General features: G+C 41.5%; 1 protein-coding gene across 2 annotated transcripts in view; it reads left to right on the top strand.

Moving 5' to 3' along the window:
- LOC133071919 (cytosolic beta-glucosidase) overlaps window positions 1-12,081 on the top strand; it is a 124,829-nt gene extending 112,748 nt beyond the window's left edge. For both annotated transcript variants that reach the window (XM_061164774.1, XM_061164775.1), the window contains one exon: window positions 8,784-12,081. In XM_061164774.1, coding sequence (XP_061020757.1) covers window positions 8,784-8,986 — 203 coding nt within the window. In that variant the 3' untranslated portion in view covers window positions 8,987-12,081. The remainder of the gene's footprint in view (window positions 1-8,783) is intronic.
- Window positions 12,082-18,799: the final 6,718 nt, after the last annotated feature.

Here is an 18,799-nt window from a genome sequence, read left to right on the forward strand (position 1 = left end):
CTGCATTGGCAGGCAGATTCGTTACCACCAGTGCCACCTGGGAAAGCCCTGGGTACAAGCCGCTCTACCAGCTTCTCTACTGGTGGCTGCCTTGGCGTTCCTTGGCTTGCAGGAGATCCCTCCAGTCTCTGCCTCTCTTCACCTTGCCTTTTTCCTTGTATAACTCCTCTCTTTCTCTTTTAAGGGCACTTGTCACTGTATTTAGGACTCACCATTATGCATGATAGAGGCTTCCCAGGTGGCTCAGTGGAAGGAATCCACCTGCAAATACAGGAGAGTCAGGAGACACGGGTTCGATCCCTGAGTTGGCAAGATCTCCTGGAATAGGAAGTGGCAACCCACGTCCGTATTCTTGCCTGGAAAATTCCATGGACAGAGGCGCCTGGCAGGGCACAATCCATGGGGTTGCAGAGTCAGACATGACTGAGCATGCACAGACACATTATGCATGATGATCTCATCTTGAGCTCCTTCATTTACATTTGCAAAGGCCCTTTTTTCCAAATAAAGACACACTCATGGGCTTTGGATGCACACATCTTTTGTATGAGCATCCAATCAGCCCATCCCATGTGGTGAATTGAGATGGTTTCCCACGATCTGCTGGGATAAGGTTCGGTATGGACTAAGCAGTGGGATGAAAAGGCATCTGATGCTCCTAAGCATGCTGCATCTTCCCCTCAGTCTCACAGTGGTCCTCCATGTCTGAAAGCTATGGCCCTCACATGGTTGTGTCTCTGTATAGAGCTCCTGCAGCTATGACTGTTGAGGAGAGGGGCTGATGGAGATTGTCCAACACTTATTTGCCTCTAGAGAATGGCTCTGGGGTTGGGAGCTGGGTTTCAAAAATTATAGTTGCCCATCAGAGCTTATCCTAGGTTTATGAGCCTCAAACTTGATTAAATATAAAAATCACTCAGGGAATTTATTAAGAACAGAAATTCTCCATCCTCAACCTATATTAGTTTGCTAAGGGCTGCTGTAACAAAATGCTACAGACTGGGTGCCTTAAACAACAGAAATTTGTTTTCACACAGTTCTGGAAGCTGGAAGTCCAAAATTCAGATATCAGCAGGTTTGACTTTTCTTGAGTTCTCTGTTTGGCTTTTGGATAAGTGCTTTCTCACCGTGTCCTCTCTGGTTTTTCCTTTGTGGTCATGCACCCCGGTGACTCTCTCTTCTTATAAGGACATCAGTCATATTGCTTGACATTTTCTGAACCACCAGGTGACTTGTGATTTTCCAGTGATCAGTTTCCTTCTGGCTCACCCTTATCCTGAAGTTTTAGTCTTTTGGGATCTTTGCTTTCTGTGTGTGAGTTCTCAAACTACAGTTCTTTGACACCTATTCTCACTCCAGAAAAGAGAAAAAGTTTCTGATTTTCTAAGATTGGAAAATTTCATCATGGAAAAGTAGCTGCCATGCCCACCAATCTCAGTTCTCACTTCCTGCTTTGTCCTGCTAAGTCCCTGTGAAACTGTCAGCTTTCCACTGTTTGGAAGATTTGTTTAAAAAAATTTATCCAGCATGTTTAGTTATTTTCACTACTTTATTGGGTAGCGTGGTCTTCTGTTACTTGACACATGAAAATTTAGAAGCCTATAATTTTTTCTTCTCATCCATTTTTGGGCTTTATCTCTCTTCTTTTTCCCTGTGAAGTTGCTGTCTTTTGCACTGTTGTGGACCTGTCCACGATTCTTTTCCTGGCAGCTTGGGTCTGTCGATTGGTTTGTTTTGTAGCTTAATAGCTGTGTCACATTCATGGATGTCTTATAGAAGTCTTTGGCAATCTTGAAAACAAAGATTATCTCTTTATAAACTGTGGGGAACTAAATCCCATTGATTCTGAGTGCCTGCTTTCTAGCCCTTTGTAACATGAGATACACAAGCATGGGCTTCCCAGGTGGCCCAGCAGGTAGAAGAGCCTGCCTTGCCAACGCAGGAGACCCAGGTTCTATCCCTGCATTGGGAAGATCCTCTGCAGAAGGAAATGGCAACCCACTCCAGTATTCTTGTCTGGGAAATCCCCTGGACAGAGGAGCCTGGCGAGCTACAGCCCATGGGGTCGCAAAGAGTTGGACACGATTTAGCGACTCAACGGCAACAGCAGCAGTTCAGTTCAGTCGCTCAGTCGTGTCTGACTCTTTGCGACCCCATGAATGGCAGCACGCCAGGCCTCCCTGTCCATCACCAACTCCCGGAGTTTACTCAGACTCATGTCCATCGAGTTGGTGATGCCATCCAACCATCTCATCCTCTGTCGTCCTCTTCTCCTCTTGCCTTCAATCTTTCCCAGCATCAGGGTCTTTTCCAGTGAGCTAGTTCTTCCCATCAGGTGGCCAAAGTATTGGAGTTTCAGCTTCAGCAACAGTCCTGCCAATGAACACCCAGGACTGATCTTCTTTAGGATGGACTGGTTGGATCTCCTTGCAGTCCAAGGGACTCTCAAGAGTCTTCTCCAACACCAGTTCAAAAGCATCCATTCTTTGGTGCTCAGCTTTCTTTATAGTCCAACTCTCACATCCATTCATGACTACCGGAAAAACCATAGCTTTGTCTAGATGGACCTTTGTTGGTAAAGTAATGTCTCTGCTTTTTAATATGCTGTCTAGGTCGGTCATAACTTTTCTTCCAAGGAGCAAGCGTCTTTTAATTTCATGGCTGCAATCACCATCTGCAGTGATTTTGGAGCCCTCCAAAATAGTCTGTCACTGTTTCCACTGTTTCCCCATCTGTTTGCCATGAAGTGATGGGACCAGATGCCATGATCTTAGTTTTTTGGATGTTGAGTTTTTAGCCAACTTTTTCACTCTCCTCTTTCACTTTCATCAAGAGGCTTTTAGTTCTTCTTCACTTTCTGCCATAAAAGTGATATCATCTGCACATCTGAGGTTATTGATATTTCTCCCGGCAATCTTGATTCCAGATTGTGCTTCATCCAGCCCAGCATTTCTCATAATGTATTCTGCATATAAGTTAAATTAGCAGGCTGACAGCATACATCCTTGACGTACTCCTTTCCTGATTTGGAACTGGTCTGTTGTTCCATGTCCAGTTCTAACTGTTGCTTCCTGACCTGCAAACAGGTTTCTCAAGAGGCAGGTCAGGTGGTCTGGTATTCCCATCTCTTTCAGAATTTTCCACAGTTCGTTGTGATCCACACAGTCAAAGGCTTTGGCGTAGTCAATAAAGCAGAAATAGATGTTTTTCTGAAACTCTCTTGCTTTCTCAATGATCCAGCAGATGTTGGCAGTTTGATCTTTGGTTTCTCTGCCTTTTCTAAATTCAGCTTGCACATCTGGAAGTTCACAGTTCATGTACTGTTGAAGCCTGGCTTGGAGAATTTTGAACATTACTTTACTAGCATGTGAGATGAGTACAACTGTGTGGTAGTTTGAGCATTCTTTGGCATTGCCTTTCTTTGGGATTGGAAAGAAAACTGACCTTTTCCAGTCCTGTGGCCACTGCTGCGTTTTCCAATTTTGCTGGCATATTGAGTGCAGCACTTTACCAGCATCATCATTTAGGATTTGAAATAGCTCAACTGGAATTCCATCACCTCCACTAGCTTTATTGGTAGGATGCTTCCTAAGGCCCACTTGACTTCGCATTCCAGAATATCTGGTTCTAGGTTGGTGACCACACCATTGTGATTATCTGGGTCATGAAGATCGTTTTTGTGTAGTTCTTCTGTGTATTCTTGCCACCTCTTCTTAATATCTCCTGCTTCTGTTAGGTCCCTACCATTTCTGCCCTTTATTGTGCCCATCTTTGCATGAAATGTTCCCTTGGTATCTCTAATTTTTTTGAAGAGATCTCCAGACTTTCCCATTCTGTTGTTTAACTCTATTTCTTTGCACTCATCACTGAGGAAGGCTTTCTTATCTCTCCTTGCTATTCTCCCTGCTTTGTACAGCAGTAATACATAGGCATAATCATGACACCACTTAGGTCAGTAAATTGAGAAGAATCTGCACAATACCATGAAATGGTCAGCTTCTAAAATAGGTGTGTGTCTGAGGAAACCAGATCTGAAAGAGACAAGTGCACCCCAATGTTCATTGCAGCACTGTTTATAATAGCCAGGACACGGAAGCAACCTAGATGCCCATCAGCAGATGAATGGATAAGGAAGCTGTGGTACATATACACTATGGAATATTACTCAGCCATTAAAAAGAATTCGTTTGAATCAGTTCTAATGAGATGGATGAAACTGGAGCCCATTATACAGAGTGAAGTAAGCCAGAAAGATAAAGACCATTACAGTATACTAACACATTTGTATGGAATTTAGAAAGATGGTAACGATAACCCTATATGCAAAACAGAAAAAGAGACACAGATGTACAAACAGACTTTTGGACTCTGTGGGAGAAGGCAAGGGTGGGATGTTTCGAGAGAACAGCATCGAAACATGTATATTATCTAGGGTGAAACAGATCACCAGCCCAGGTTGGATGCATGAGACAAGTGCTCGGGCCTGGTGCACTGGGAAGACCCAGAGGGATCGGGTAGAGAGGGAGGTGAGAGGGGGGATTGGGATGGGGAATACATGTAAATCCATGGCTGATTCATGTCAATGTATGACAAAAACCACTACAATATTGTAAAATAATTAGCCTCCAACTAATAAAAATAAATGGAAAAAAAATAAATAAAATAGGTGTGTGTGTGTAGTAAAGAATTTGATTTTTGGCAAAGAGTAGATTGCCTTTTGTCCTCAGCTTCTGGGTGAAAAATCTATTGCTATATGACAGAATGTCTTTGTTTAGGGTGAGGGCTAGTCACGCTAGAAGACCGACTCTGGGCCTGAGTGGGGGGCTTTGGGTCACACAGTGTCACTCGACCTGGGTACTGAGTTCATTTGCATGAACAATCAGTCGATCATGTCAATATGTTAACACTGTTACAATGAAAACTCTGGACACTGAAGCTCAGGTGAGCCTCTGGTTGGCAATGCTGTGTGTATGGTCACATGTGAGCACCAAGAGGGCGAGTTGTCCTTACTCCTAGGGAAAAAGACAATGAAAACTTTCTGTTTGAAGCCCATCGGTTTCTGATCTGTGTGCCTCTTCCTTTGCCTTATTTTATATGGATCCTTTGCTGAATAAACCATAACCTTGACTATAAGAGGTTTCTGTGAGTTCTAGAGAGTTCTTGTAGCAAATTACTGAAACTGAGCAGGGTTTTGGGAACACTTTGAACTTGAAGTTGTGTCAGCAGAGAGAGCAGTCTGGTGAAGGACTGCCTCCTCAACCTTTTCATTTTGGCCAACACTGGGCAGTGAGTGTATGTGTGCATGTGTGTGCGCGCGCGTGTGTGTATGCATGTTATAATACTGGAGTTGTAATGAGAACAGCCGGAGGCTATAATATATTAATCAACCTTAGATATTTTTCTTCCTTGCACCTTTTTTTAATTGGGGTATAGTTATTTTACAATATTGTGTTGGTTTCTGCTGTACAATGAAGTGAATCAGCTACATGTATACGTATATCCCTTACGTCTTGAGCCTCCCCCACATCGCACCCATCTAGCTCATCACAGAGCATCGAGCGGAGCTCCCTGCGCTATGCAGCAGGTTCCCATTAGCTGTCTGTTTTATACATGGCAGTGCATATACGTCAACCCCAATCTCCCAACTCATCCCCCCACCACCGGTGTCCACCTATCATTCTCTACATCTGTGTCTCTTTTCCTGCCCTGCAAATAGGTCCACCTGTACCATTTTTCTAGCTTCTATATATATGTGTGTTAATATATGATATTTGTTTTTCTTTTTCTGACTTCCTTCGCTCTGTATGACACATTCCCCGTCCATCCACATCTCTGTAAATGACTCAACAGCATTCCAATGCTATGAGATTAGAAATCCTTTCATTTTTATATTCAACCTGCTGACCGTGACACCTTTCCTACTGGTCTTTTAGTTCAAAACCAAACTCTGGTTATTCCAGGGTGGGTGTCCTGTTCACACCCCCATGTGCGTGGTACTCATTTGCAGTTCTTGTTGGTCTGTGTTTACTTGGCCTGAAACTCTGCTTAAAGAAAGAGAGTGGATTCACAGGAGTGTTATTTTTCCTGCATAGATTTGGGACTTCATAAATCACAGTGACAAGAAATGCGAGGATGGTTTCTTTCTGTTCTTGAGAAGATTGGAACAGGAGAGGCATGCAGGTTCCAGTACGGTTTTGTAATTTTTCCCAGTGGTAGCACCATGAGAAGGATTCCAGCAGGGTGGCTCCTCAGCCCTAAGTAGGTAATTCTCTAGCTGAGCGTTCCTGCAATGAAAACGCAGCGACATCCCCCAGTGTCACTTGGGCCGTTTAGTGCCTGCTGCGGAACTCCTGGCAGATAATGATGAAATTGTCAAGATTTCCTTTTTGTTCCCGTCCAAGCAGGCAGGGCATCATTTTTATCCCCCAGTTTACTACATGAATCAATCCTTTTGTACGTGATTGGTGGGACTGTGCATGCTTTCAGAAACTGTCTGGATTCATACCTGGCAGACTGGCTTGTTGAGCAGTAGTTCTGCAAGTGAGAAAGAAAAAGTGATGATTTTCACATGTCCCCACATTGAATTATAAAGCAGTCAAAAAAGATTGCTATATTCTTGCCTAGTGTTTGGTTTTGATCATTTTAATTCTTAGATATATGCCATCCAGAAATTAAATATAAGAAGAATATTTAAAAATTTGGTATTTTGCAGATTGTGGCTGATAGGGGAGGAGACACATGTGGCAAGGTGGACAGGTAGAAGGAAAAGGAATACCTAGTAAATGTTTTAATTCCTGTAAAGCTTGATGTGCTTGAATGGTACATATTTCATTTTCCTACAATGCTTCATTGCAAAAGAATCTGTCCAGTTTGGTTTAATTCCTGCCTTGAGGCCATTCACAGGGCACTCTCTAGGTAAAGCCCCATGCATGCCTCCATGCATAAAGGACAAGGGGTTATGCATCAATTAACCTGTCAGAAAATTTTTGTCAAAGGAATATCTATAGTAAAAACAATTCCATTTGTCTATGGAATATCCACAGTGAAAAAAATTCTAAGATTTGGAGATCAACACATGTTCATGGGTATAGTACTTTCGAGAGACCAGAAAAATACAGAAATACGACAGGAAAAATTAGAGGTAGATCTTACTTTGCTGAAGTTAGAGGAGTCATTTGCGTTGAAAGCAATCCCTGGTAAAATTAAAATTTGATTTATTGTATAAATACTCATTTTCATCTAACATATTTAGGAAGAAATTGTGTTAGTAGTTCAATCGTCTCCAACTTGTTGCAACCCCATAGACTGGCGCCTGCCAGGCTCCTCTGTCTGTGGGATTCTCCAGGCAAGAACACTGGGAGTGGGTTGCCATTTCCTTCTCCAGACTTATTTAGGAATATGTCTATCTTAAAAAGAAAACCTGCCCTTTAATTTCTGCACCATAAAACAAATATTAGTGAATCCCACAGATAAGGTTTATTTGTTATTGTGTTAAGAAAGGGAAATGCTCAATGCAAAGATTCATATAACCTAAGAGGATGCCAATTAAAAATGAGCTTAATTCTCTGACTAAAAGATAGAAATTAGTGTACTTAGAATGTTCTCCACACTTTGGTATCTTACTACGGAGTCCATGGATGGGCTCTGGTGCATCCGCAGATGAAATTATGTAGGATATTGTGCTTGGACATATGTGCATTTGGAGCGGAGGTGGTCTACTTCTTTGGCACCACTCTGAGTTTAGACATGGGGCAGAGAGAATGCCCTAACATTTCTGTACCTTCTTAGTCTGGGATAAAAGCACGGCCAGAACCCTGTGCTGGTCCTTTTCATTTTGGAGGTTCTACTTCCAGAATTTTAAAATATACGTTAATTTGGTCATAAGGACACAAAGTAAGACCTGGGGCCTCCTCAGCTATGTTATCACTTTTTTCCAGTTTATCAGTGAGCTTTCTAGATTATCTTGGAGTTGAATTTAGAAGCTAGTAGTGTTTTTACTGAGTGCAGTTCTAGGGTACTAAGGAGAAACTCTGTATATGTGTGTTTCATATCTGAAAAATAGTAGGTATTGAAAAGACATGTACTGAGTAAATGGATGAATGAATAAAATGCATTTCAAAATGAATGAATCACCAAATATTTATTTTAATTTTTTAAAGTTACTATATATTTTTTTAAATTATTTAATTTTATTTATTTATTTATTTATTTATTGCTACACTGGGTCTTCGTTGCTTTATCCAGGCCCTGTCCAGCTGCAGCAAGCAGGCTCGAAGGCAGGCTCAGTAGTTGTGGCACACGGGCTTATTAATCGTTGCTTCCCAGCATGCGGAATCCTCCTGTGCCAGGGATGGAACCTGCGCCCGCTGCATTGGCAGGTGGTCTCTTATCCACTGTGCTACCAGGGAAGTCCCCAAATGTTTAGAATTATGTAATTAAACTTTTTTTAGTGTCACAATTTCTTTATTCATTTATTTACACTTTTAATAAAAATTGGATCTTTTATATACTCGGACTTGGCTGAAATTCAGAGATTAAAGAGCTCCCCCATATAATGAAGGGGAGCTGACAAATAACAAGGCATTGTAATCTAACTTCTTAAATGAAGCCCATGCTTGTTTAAAACAGGGAATTGGAAAAGAGGATTGAAACAAGGCTTCTTCTGTTTCCCCTGTGATCTTCAGCAGGAGAAGGCTACCCACCCATACTGGTCATCAATGATTTTGTCTATGTTTCCATAAAATCTTTGAGTAATTGGTACATTTTTGTTTGTGTAATTTTAGCTATCCAACTTGACAAAGTCAATCTTCAAGTGTACTGTGCCTGGTCTCTCCTGGATAACTTTGAGTGGAACCAGGGATATAGCAGCCGGTTTGGTCTCTTCCACGTTGATTCTGAAGATCCAGCAAGACCCCGAGTCCCTTACACATCAGCCAAGGAGTATGCTAAGATCATCCGAAACAATGGCCTGGAGGGACCTCCGTAGAAAACACAGCTGGGTAATTTCACCTGGAGAAGGACTCTCTGCCCTCGGAAATGGAGTCTGCTTTGGTGATCCTGAAGACATCCTCAAGTTGCGTTGGTAACCAGTGTGTTACCAGCTGATCTGTGATCATGAAGTCTGAATATGTAGTGCCTGGAAATTATTTAATGATGGCTTTTACTCTATTTGTATTTGATCAATGAGGCTTTTGAAAAAGTAGAAAACCACTGCAATGGATTTTTGTATTAAGAAATCAGATGGACTTGGTAGCTTCAATTTAAATCCTTAGACTTTTTTTTCTAGAAAAAGTAATGCAAAATTTATAAACAGGGTGTGCTCATGATTTGCAGCTCTAACAGATCGCTTAATTTAAGAAGGCTTGTTTATGAATCTATTTTTTTGTTTACATGAACTGTTATTTGCCTTAGCAGGTCCACTGTCCATAACTTTCTACTATTTAATCTAGTATAGATATCAAAATTAAAAGTTAGTCACATTATCAGAGAACTTCAGGAGAGAGCTCTGCAGAGCTGAAAAGAAAAAGAACTGGCAGAGTATCTGAAATTGTATTTGAACATTTGGAAAACTTATGAATAGACTTGATAGAACTGATGATGCATTTAAAAAATTAATAAAGGGCACATTAAAAAAGTCACATTATATCTTTATACATTCTATTCACCAAAGGAGTTAATTAATAACCTACTTAATAAAATTGATTGATTCATGTGTTTGGCACATAGCTATGCATGAGCAAGTACATGTCTCTCTTGCCTGATAAACTTTTGGAAAATAGTAAATTAATAACACAAACCAGAATGCGAATAGCAAAAGAAGTATTTGAGCATTGTCATTTAACAACAATTGGATTTCTACACTATTAGTTAGTTAGTTCAGTCACTCAGTCGTGTCCGACTCTGCGACGCCATGGACTGCAACATGCTAGGCTTCCCTGTATATCACCAACTCCCTGAGCTTGCTCAAACTCATGTTCCGCAAGTCGTTGATGCCATCCAACCATCTCATCCTCTGTTGTCCTCTTCCCCTCCTGCCTTCAATCTTTCTCAGGATCAGGGTCTTTCCCAATGAGTCAGTTCTTCATATCAGGTGGCCAAAGTATTGGAGTTTCAGCTTCAGCATCAGTCCTTCCAATGAATATTCAGGACTGATTTCCTTTAGGATGGACTGGTTTAATCTCTTTTCAGTCCAAAGTACTCTCAAGAGTCTTCTCCAACACCATAGTTCAAAAGCATCAATTCTTCGGCACTCAGCTTTCTTTATAGTCCAACTCTCACATCCATACATGACCACTGGAAAAACCATAGCTTTGACTAGATGGACCTTTTTTGGTAACGTAATGTCTCTGCTTTTTAATATGCTGTCTATATTGGTCATAGCTTTTCTTCCAAGGAGCAAGCGTCTTTTAATTTCATGGCTGCAGTCACTATCTGCAGTGATTTTGGAACCCAAAAAATAAAGTCTGTCACAGTTTCCATTGTTCCCCATATGTTTGCCATGAAGTGATGGGACCGGATGCTATGATCTTAGTTTTTTGAATGTTGAGCTTTAAGCCAACTTTTTCACTCTCCTTTCACTTTCATCAAGAGGCTCTTTAGTTCCTCTTAGCTTTCTACCATAACGGTGGTGTCATCTATATATGAGGTTATTGATATTTCTCCCAGCAATCTTGATTCCAACTTGTGCTTCATCCAGCCTGGCATTTTGCATGATGTACTCTGAATATAGGTTAAATAAGCAGGGTGACAATGTACAGGCTTGACGTACTCCTTTCCCAATTTGGAACCAGTCTGTTGTTCCATGTCCGGTTCTAACTGTTGCTTTTTGACCTACATACAGATTTCTCAGGAGGCAGGTAAGGTGATCTGGTATTCCTATCTCTTTCAGAATTTTCCACAGTTTGTTGTGACCTACACGGTCAAAGGCTTTGGCATAATAGTGACACCACATTAAAAACAAAAGAATGAGCAGGGTATAGTCTCTACTTTTGGGTATTTTTAAAAATTAAGGATCCATTAGAACATTGATGACAACCAGGAAATAAACGTGAGTTAACTGACTGACATGAGCAGAAGCAAAGGAGGGTATAGTTTGTACCTTGGTGTTTGAAATGTCTAAGATTTATGTGAGGGTGGTTGGACTTGGATATTTTACTGAGCTTCCTCAGTAAAGCCTGAAGGAGATGTAGGGCCCCCTCTGGACTTCATGGCTTCACTCCAGTGAATCTTTTACATATGTACAGTTTGTGCCTTCACATACATATTCAAGTAATACTTACTAAACATTCATGTATCAGGCTTGAAGTGGTGAGATAAGTGTTATCACCCCATTTTGCAGACTGAGAAACTGAGGCCACACCAATGATCTTCTTCCTTAAGCCACTTCAATATTTACTGGCCATGGCTCTTCCCTAGCATCAGCCCTGTTTCTGTCTAGCACAGTCTAGATCGGTTCAGTTCAGTTCAGTCACTCAGTCATGTCCAACTCTTTATGACCCCATGGACTAGAGCATGCCAGGCCTCCCTGTCCATCACCAACTCGCGGAGTTTACTCAAACTCATGTCCATTGAGCCGGTGATGCCATCCAACCATCTCATCCTCTGTTGTCCCCTTCTCCTCCCGCCTTCAGTCTTTCCCAGCATCAGGGTCTTTTCACATGAATCAGTTCTTCGCATAAGGTGGCCATCAGTCTAGATCAGGGTGTCATGGAAGTCGTCTCTGCATTTTTTTTTTTTTAAGTAAAAAAGAAACAAATGTATGGAGTTACTTTATGCAGGAGGAAATGGGGAAGTTGGTTTTCTGTACTCTCCTTCTGCTTTCTTGAGGAAATGGCAGATGTTTTGTGATTCTCCTAAGGCTTCAGGCCTGAGCAGACGTCCTGTCATTTTTAAAAAACACTATGGTCACTGCTATATTTAAAATGTATAACCAACAAGGACCTACTACTGTATACCACATGGAACTCTGCTCTCCCTTATGTGGTAGCCTGGATGCAAGGGAGGGTTTGGGGGAGAATGGATGCATGTATATGTATGGTTGAGTCCCTTTGCTATTCGTCTGAAACTACCACAACGTTGTTAAGTGGCTATACTCCAATACAAAATAAAAAGTTAATAACAACAAAACACTGTGGTCAATTTCTGGACTGTTTTCATGTTCATAATCAGGAAATTATTTGTATCAAAGTACATTCTCTCAGCAACTTTTGTCAGAGTGAGAAAGAAATGGTCGTAGTAGTTCAATAAATGTGGATGCACTAGGGAAAATTATATTAAGATTAAAATGGTGTACATAGGAAATTCTATTACATCTTTGCCACTGGTTTGTTATTTTTATTGTTCAGTGAGACATAATCTCACAATTTGTGTTCATTTAGACAGCAGGTTTCCAAATCTTATTTTATTCCTCTCCTATCCAGCCTGTCTTTTTCATTTTTACCGTGTATCTTGTTTACAATGTATGTGCCTTTCCTTATATTATCTTGCAAGATAACTGAGCTTTCCTTTTAATTAGAACGTTGCTTTGAATATTACTTAACCTACAGGACATATTTATAAGTTTTACAACAATACAAATGAGCATTGTATTTTCGTTACCAAAACCAGAAAATTGTTACTTGCACTGTGATAAAATGATCTGTCACTTTTGGTCTGCCAGGTGAAACAAACAATCTAGCTGCAATGGCCATGCAGCCTGGCAGTGTGGTGGCCTCCACAGACTTCTGCTGTGTTTGAAAGGCCAGCTCTTTGTCCCAGTGATGGATCAACCAAAGCGCTTCCCTCGTTAGCCCTGTAAATAATAATTAAAATAGGTTAAAGAGAGGGGTAAAAAATCCACCAGCACAAACCCTAACAGCCTTGGTAGGATTTTAATTAATGTTATTTTTAAATTGCTTGTATTGGCATTTGGGAACAAAATTGATTGGCTTTTGCCTGTCAGAGAAACAGAACTTGGATTCTTTAGACGGAAAAACAGGAGTTGTTAATTATACTTAAAAATCCATAGATACTGGACTTCAGATGTCTTGAAGGTCATCAGAGGCTTGTAAAGCACATGTTTTATGTCTGTTTTATCTAAGGAGAAACTTGAATATCACAGTGATGGATTGGATCCACTTGTATTTCTCTTTACCCTCCTACTTTGATTTTTTTTTTTTTTAAAGAGATGTGAACACATTATTAGCATCCTGGGGATCACTTTTAGAGTTTTGTTTTTGATAGTTTTAATTTTAGGGTAATTCATTTCTGAGTTCCTAAAAACATGCTGAAAGTAAGAGTATTCCCTTTTCATTTTGTTATGTGGGGCTGGTTTTAAAATTCCTGTGAACACCAGGAAATGTCCGCTTAAGTCCTTTATTGAATGAATAGTACAAGTTCTCATTAAGAAACCCATAAACTAAGACACTTGCAACCTTGGTATTTGGCAGCAGAGTGCCAGTCAGGCTTTTGTGGTCTGGGAATTTGTGTTTGACCTGTAGGTTTTAATTATTTTTGTGAATGAGAGAATAATGAATACATTTGTAATATATTGAAAAAATTCCCCAGCACTGGCTGACCAAAAAGTAGATTTATATGGTAATCCTTAGACACCAACTCTATTGCTCAGTGCTAGGCAGAAAGAAAACAGAAGATTGAGCTTCATTATTGAGAGAACAGAATAAATCAAAGCTGATGGAATTAATACTGTTTAATTACTAGCAGTGTTCCCTACCTGGAGAGCACATACTCATCACTGATCATGATATTTTAGGCCCTAGTTGTCCTGGGAGGGATATAGTACACAGCACAAAGCATGATGAGCCTCAAAGAATGAAATTAGAAGACGTTTTGATATAGAGGCACTCATGGTGGCCTTATAGTGATGGGCTGTGGCAGCAGGAAGGGAGAAGAAACCTCATAGATGGTGGCAGTAGGTGAGAGCATTACTTTGCTAGCGTGTGAGATGAGTGCGATTGTGCAGTAGTTTGAACATTCTTTGGCACAAACTACTGCACAATTACACTCATCTCACACGCTAGCAAAGTAATGCTCAAAATTCTCCAAGCCAGGCTTTAACAGTACGTGAACTGTGAATTTCCAGATGTTCAAGCTGGATTTAAGGCAGAGGAACCAGAGATCAAATTGCCAACATCCGCTGGCTCATTGAAAAAGCAAGAGAGTTCTAGAAAAACATCTACTTTTGCTTTATTGACTATGCCAAAGCCTTTGACTGTGTGGATTACTACAAACTGTGGAAAATTCTGAAAGAGATGAGACTACCAGACCACCTGACCTACCTCCTGAGAAACCTGTATGCAGGTCAGGAAGCAACAGTTAAAACTGTACATGAAACAACAGGCTGGTTCCAAATAGGGAAAGGAGTATGTTAAGGCTGTATATTGTCACCCTGCTTATTTAACTTATATGCAGAGTACATCATGAGAAATGCTGGGCTGGAAGAAGCACAAGCTGGAATCAAGATTACCGGGAGAAATATCAATAACCTCAGATATGCACCACCCTTATGGTAGAAAGCCAAGAGGGACTAAAGAGCCTCTTGATGAAAGTGAAAGGAGAGTGAAAAAGTTGGCTTAAAGCTCAACATTCAAAAAACTAAGGTCATGCATCCAGTCCCATCACTTCATGGCAAATAGATAGAGAAACAATGGAAACAGTGACAGACTTTATTTTTTGGGGCTCCAAAATCACTGCAGATGGTGACTGCAGCCATGAAATTAAAAGACGCTTGCTCCTTGGAAGAAAAGCTATGACCAACCTAGACAGCATATTAAAAAGCAGAGACATTACTTTGTCAAAAAAGGTCCATCTGGTCAAAGTTATGATTTTTCCAGTAGTCATGTATGGATGCGAGAGTTGGGACTATAAAGAAAGCTGAGCGACGAAGAATTGATGCTTTTGAACTGTTGTGTTGGTGAAGGACTGCAAGGAGATCCAACCAGTCAGTCCTAAAGGAAGTCAGTCCTGAATATTCATTGGAAGGACTGATGCTGAAGCTGAAACTCCAATACTTTGGCCACCTGATGCAAAGAACCGATTCATTGGAAAAGAACCTGATGCTGGGAAAGATTGAAGGCAGAAGGAGAAGGGGATGATAGAGGATGAGATGGTTGGATGGCATCATTGACATGATGTACACGAGTTTGTGTAGGCTCTGGTAGTTGGTGATAGACAGGGAAGCGTGGCATGCTGCAGATCATGGGATCTCAAAGAGTAGGACATGACTGAGCAATTGAACTGAACTGAACTGAGTAGGTGAGATGGGGAGATGGCAGAAGCTCTGGGTTAGATTCCCAATTGTGAGAGTTAATGCCTCTTGTGGAGGATAAATGGAGCCCAGTTTTCCAGGATTTCGCAAGGTCTCTAAGTATCACCTGACCCATAACTGGTTTATGTGACCTTGCTTGAGTGGTGGTGTTGGTCCCTGATACCAGGCCCATAAGGGCTTATCGGGTGGCTCAGTGGTAAAGAACTCACCTGCCAATGCAAAAGATGTGAGTTTGATCCCTAGATTGGGAAGATACCCTGGAGTAGGAAATTGCAACCTGCTCCAGTATTCTTGCCTAGACAATTCCAGGGACAGAGGAGCCTGGCAGCCTACTGTCCATGGGGTCACAAAAAGCCAAACATGACTCAGAGAATGAGCACACACAGAAACACCAGGTCAATAGAGTGTAATCATTAAGAATCTTTAAGTACCAATTCCCCTGCATTTAAATCATATCTCTGACATGGGAGACCTCGGTTCGATCCCTAGATAGGGAAGATCCCCTGACGAAGGGGATGACAACCCACTCTAGCTAGTATTCCTGTCTGAAAAATTCTACAGACAAAGGAGCCTGGTGGGCTACAGTCCATATTGTTGCAAAGAGTTGGACACGACTGAGTGACTAGCACTTTCACTTTCTGATATGTGACATGAAGTACCTTACTGAGTGTCCCTGAGCCTCAGTTTCCCTACCTGTAAAATGGGCTCCTCATAAGGCTGTTGTGAGGGTTAAACAAGCTGATAGATGTCACATGTTCAGAGATGTTGGACATGATAAGTGTGAGCCATTATTTTTACTTCTTCTGGTTCCTGCAAAGGTTTTTGCTCTGGAAACTTGTGATTCACTGTCTCTCCAATTTTTGTGACAGCATTTTTCTCCTGTGACCTCAATTCTCTGAAAGATCTATGAAGAACTGTTCGTTTTCAGTTTGTTTGGCTTTCTTCTTGTCCTTAGGACAGGAGCAATGACTTACAAGCTCCTTACACATTGGACTGGCAACTGAAAGTTGCCATTACTTTTATAGTAATTTGAAGTGGTTTCCAGCAGCCTAATCAGTACATATTTATCAAACTAAACTGTGCAATGCATTGTAGAGATGCAAGACTCAGACAACTCATGGTCTGGTTTGGGAACTAGAAGAGAGACACGAAATGATGATAAATGATGCTGGGTGAATTTTCCAGATGCTAAGAGGGGGAGGAAATCAACCCTGAGTATTCATTGGAAGGACTGATGCTTAAGCTGAAGCTCCAGTACTTTAGCCACCTGATGCAAAGAGCTGACTCATTGGAAAAGACCCTGATGCTAGGCATGATTGAGGGCAGGAGGAGAAGGGGGTGACAGAGGATGAGATGATTGTATGGCATCATCGACTCAATGGGCATGAGTTTGAACAAACTCTGGGAGATAGTGAAGGGCAGGGAAGCCTGGTATACTGCTGTCCATGGGGTCACAAAGAGTTGGACATGACTGAGCAACTGAACACCACCACCAAAGAGGGGAGAGAGTTCTCTGCTCGGTAGGGTGGTCAGATATGACTCCATAGGTAAGGAAAAACAATGTAATGTAAAAATAGTATATTAAAAATATGAAAGTGGAAAGCATACATTTTGCTGGGGTAGGAGGCAGGGTCTAGGCCAGTTCTCCTTAGGAGAGCAGATGGGCAGTTTGGGACCAATTTATTATCTCTGTCACAATAATGTTTTTTGTTTGCCCTTCTTGATGGCAATCAGCTTTGAGGTCTTAATATTTCTAGTCTGTAGTGTGATATCTGGCGTAACTAAGCAACTTATAACTGGTATTAAATATTTGACCTCTGATTTTTCTTCCCCTCATCTGTATTTAAGAATTAAAATAAAACTACCTATTGGGAATTCCCTGGCAGCCCAGTGGTTAGGACTCCAACAGTCTACTGCAGGGGGCACTCTTTCTATCTCTGGTAGAGGAACCAAGATCCCAAGCACAAAAAAACCACCATAAAACAACACAAAAAAGTCCTACTTTGTAGGACTATAGTGAGAATTTATTTATTTATTTATTTAGCCACCCTGCATGGTATGGGGATTTTAATTCCCTGACCAGGGATTGAACTTGTATCCCTCATATTTCAAGTGCTCAGTCTTAACCACTGGGCTGCCAGGGAAATCCTCATAGTGAAAATTTAGATGAGATGGTACAGTTAACATAACTTAGAACACTCTCCCCTCAGTGATAATTACAGTGTCCTTTAAAGGGTAGCTAGTACTGTTTTTTCTATTAATATTAGTGAAAAGACTCAAAAATTAGGGAATTCATTTCAGGCAGTCACCTCTTGCTACATGCTCACTTTGCTTCCTTATCCCTTTCATTGGTACTAAAGCAGTGATTTGGTGAAGGGCATTCATTAGCAGATCTAAGAAAGCAGCAGCTCATCCTTTTGGCCATGGAGGGTTATTCTTCTCTGGGCTAGAGTTCCAATTCAGTGCTTCATTCCTCCATTACTTTTCTAGATCCACCCTGCCCAGGGGATGGAGGGCTGCCTTCCAGAGAGTGACTTGCCTTTCTAAAGCTGCTGCCTGCTGAATAAAGATTTGGGAACCACCCTGCTTCCCAGAATCACTGCAGATGGTGATTGCAACAATGAAATTAAAAGACGCTTATTCCTTAGAAGGAAAGTTATGACCAATCTACACAGCATTTTAAAAAGCAGAGGCATTACTTTGCCAACAAAGGTCCGTCTAGTCAAGGCTATGGTTTTTCCAGTGGTCATGTATGGATGTGAGAGTTGGACTATAAAGAAAGCTGAGTGCAGAAGAATTGATGCTTTTGAACTGTAGTGTTGGAGAAGACTCTTGAGAGTCCCTTGGACTGCAAGGAGATCCAACCAGTCCATCCTAAGGGAGATCAGTCCTGGGTGTTCATTGGAAGGACTGATGTTGAAGCTGAAACTCCAGTACTTTGGCCACCTGATGCGAAGAGTTGACTCATTTGAAAAGACCCTGATGCTGGGAAAGATTGAGGGCAGGAGGAGAAGGGGAACGACAGAGGATGAGATGGTTGGATGGCGTCATAGACTCGATGGACCTGCGTTTGGGTGGACTCTGGGAGTTGGTGATGGACAGGGAGGCCTGAAATGCTGTGGTTCATGGGGTTGCAAAGAGTTGGACACGACTGAGTGACTGAACTGAACTGAACTGCTTCCCAGGTAGCTCAGCTGGTAAAGAATCCGCCTGCAATATGGGAGACCTGGGTTCGGTCCCTGGAGAAGGGAACAGCTACCCACTCCAATAGCCTGACCTGGAGAATTCCATAGATGGAAGAGCCTGGTGGGCTACAATCCATGGGGTCACAAAAAGTCAGACACAACTGAGCAATTAACACTTTCACTGCTTCAAATATGATTCTTTGTTGGGCTCCATGACTCTTTTGTGGGTTCAGTTCACATGTCAGGCAGAACCGAAAACATTTTATTTGCATAGCCACAGAGAAGACTGGTGTAGAAATCACACTTGTTTTCTACTCTCTCTCTCTTTTTCCTCCCCATAAATGACAAT

Source organism: Dama dama, chromosome 17, assembly GCF_033118175.1.
Source record: "Dama dama isolate Ldn47 chromosome 17, ASM3311817v1, whole genome shotgun sequence".
Lineage (NCBI taxonomy): Eukaryota > Metazoa > Chordata > Mammalia > Artiodactyla > Cervidae > Dama > Dama dama.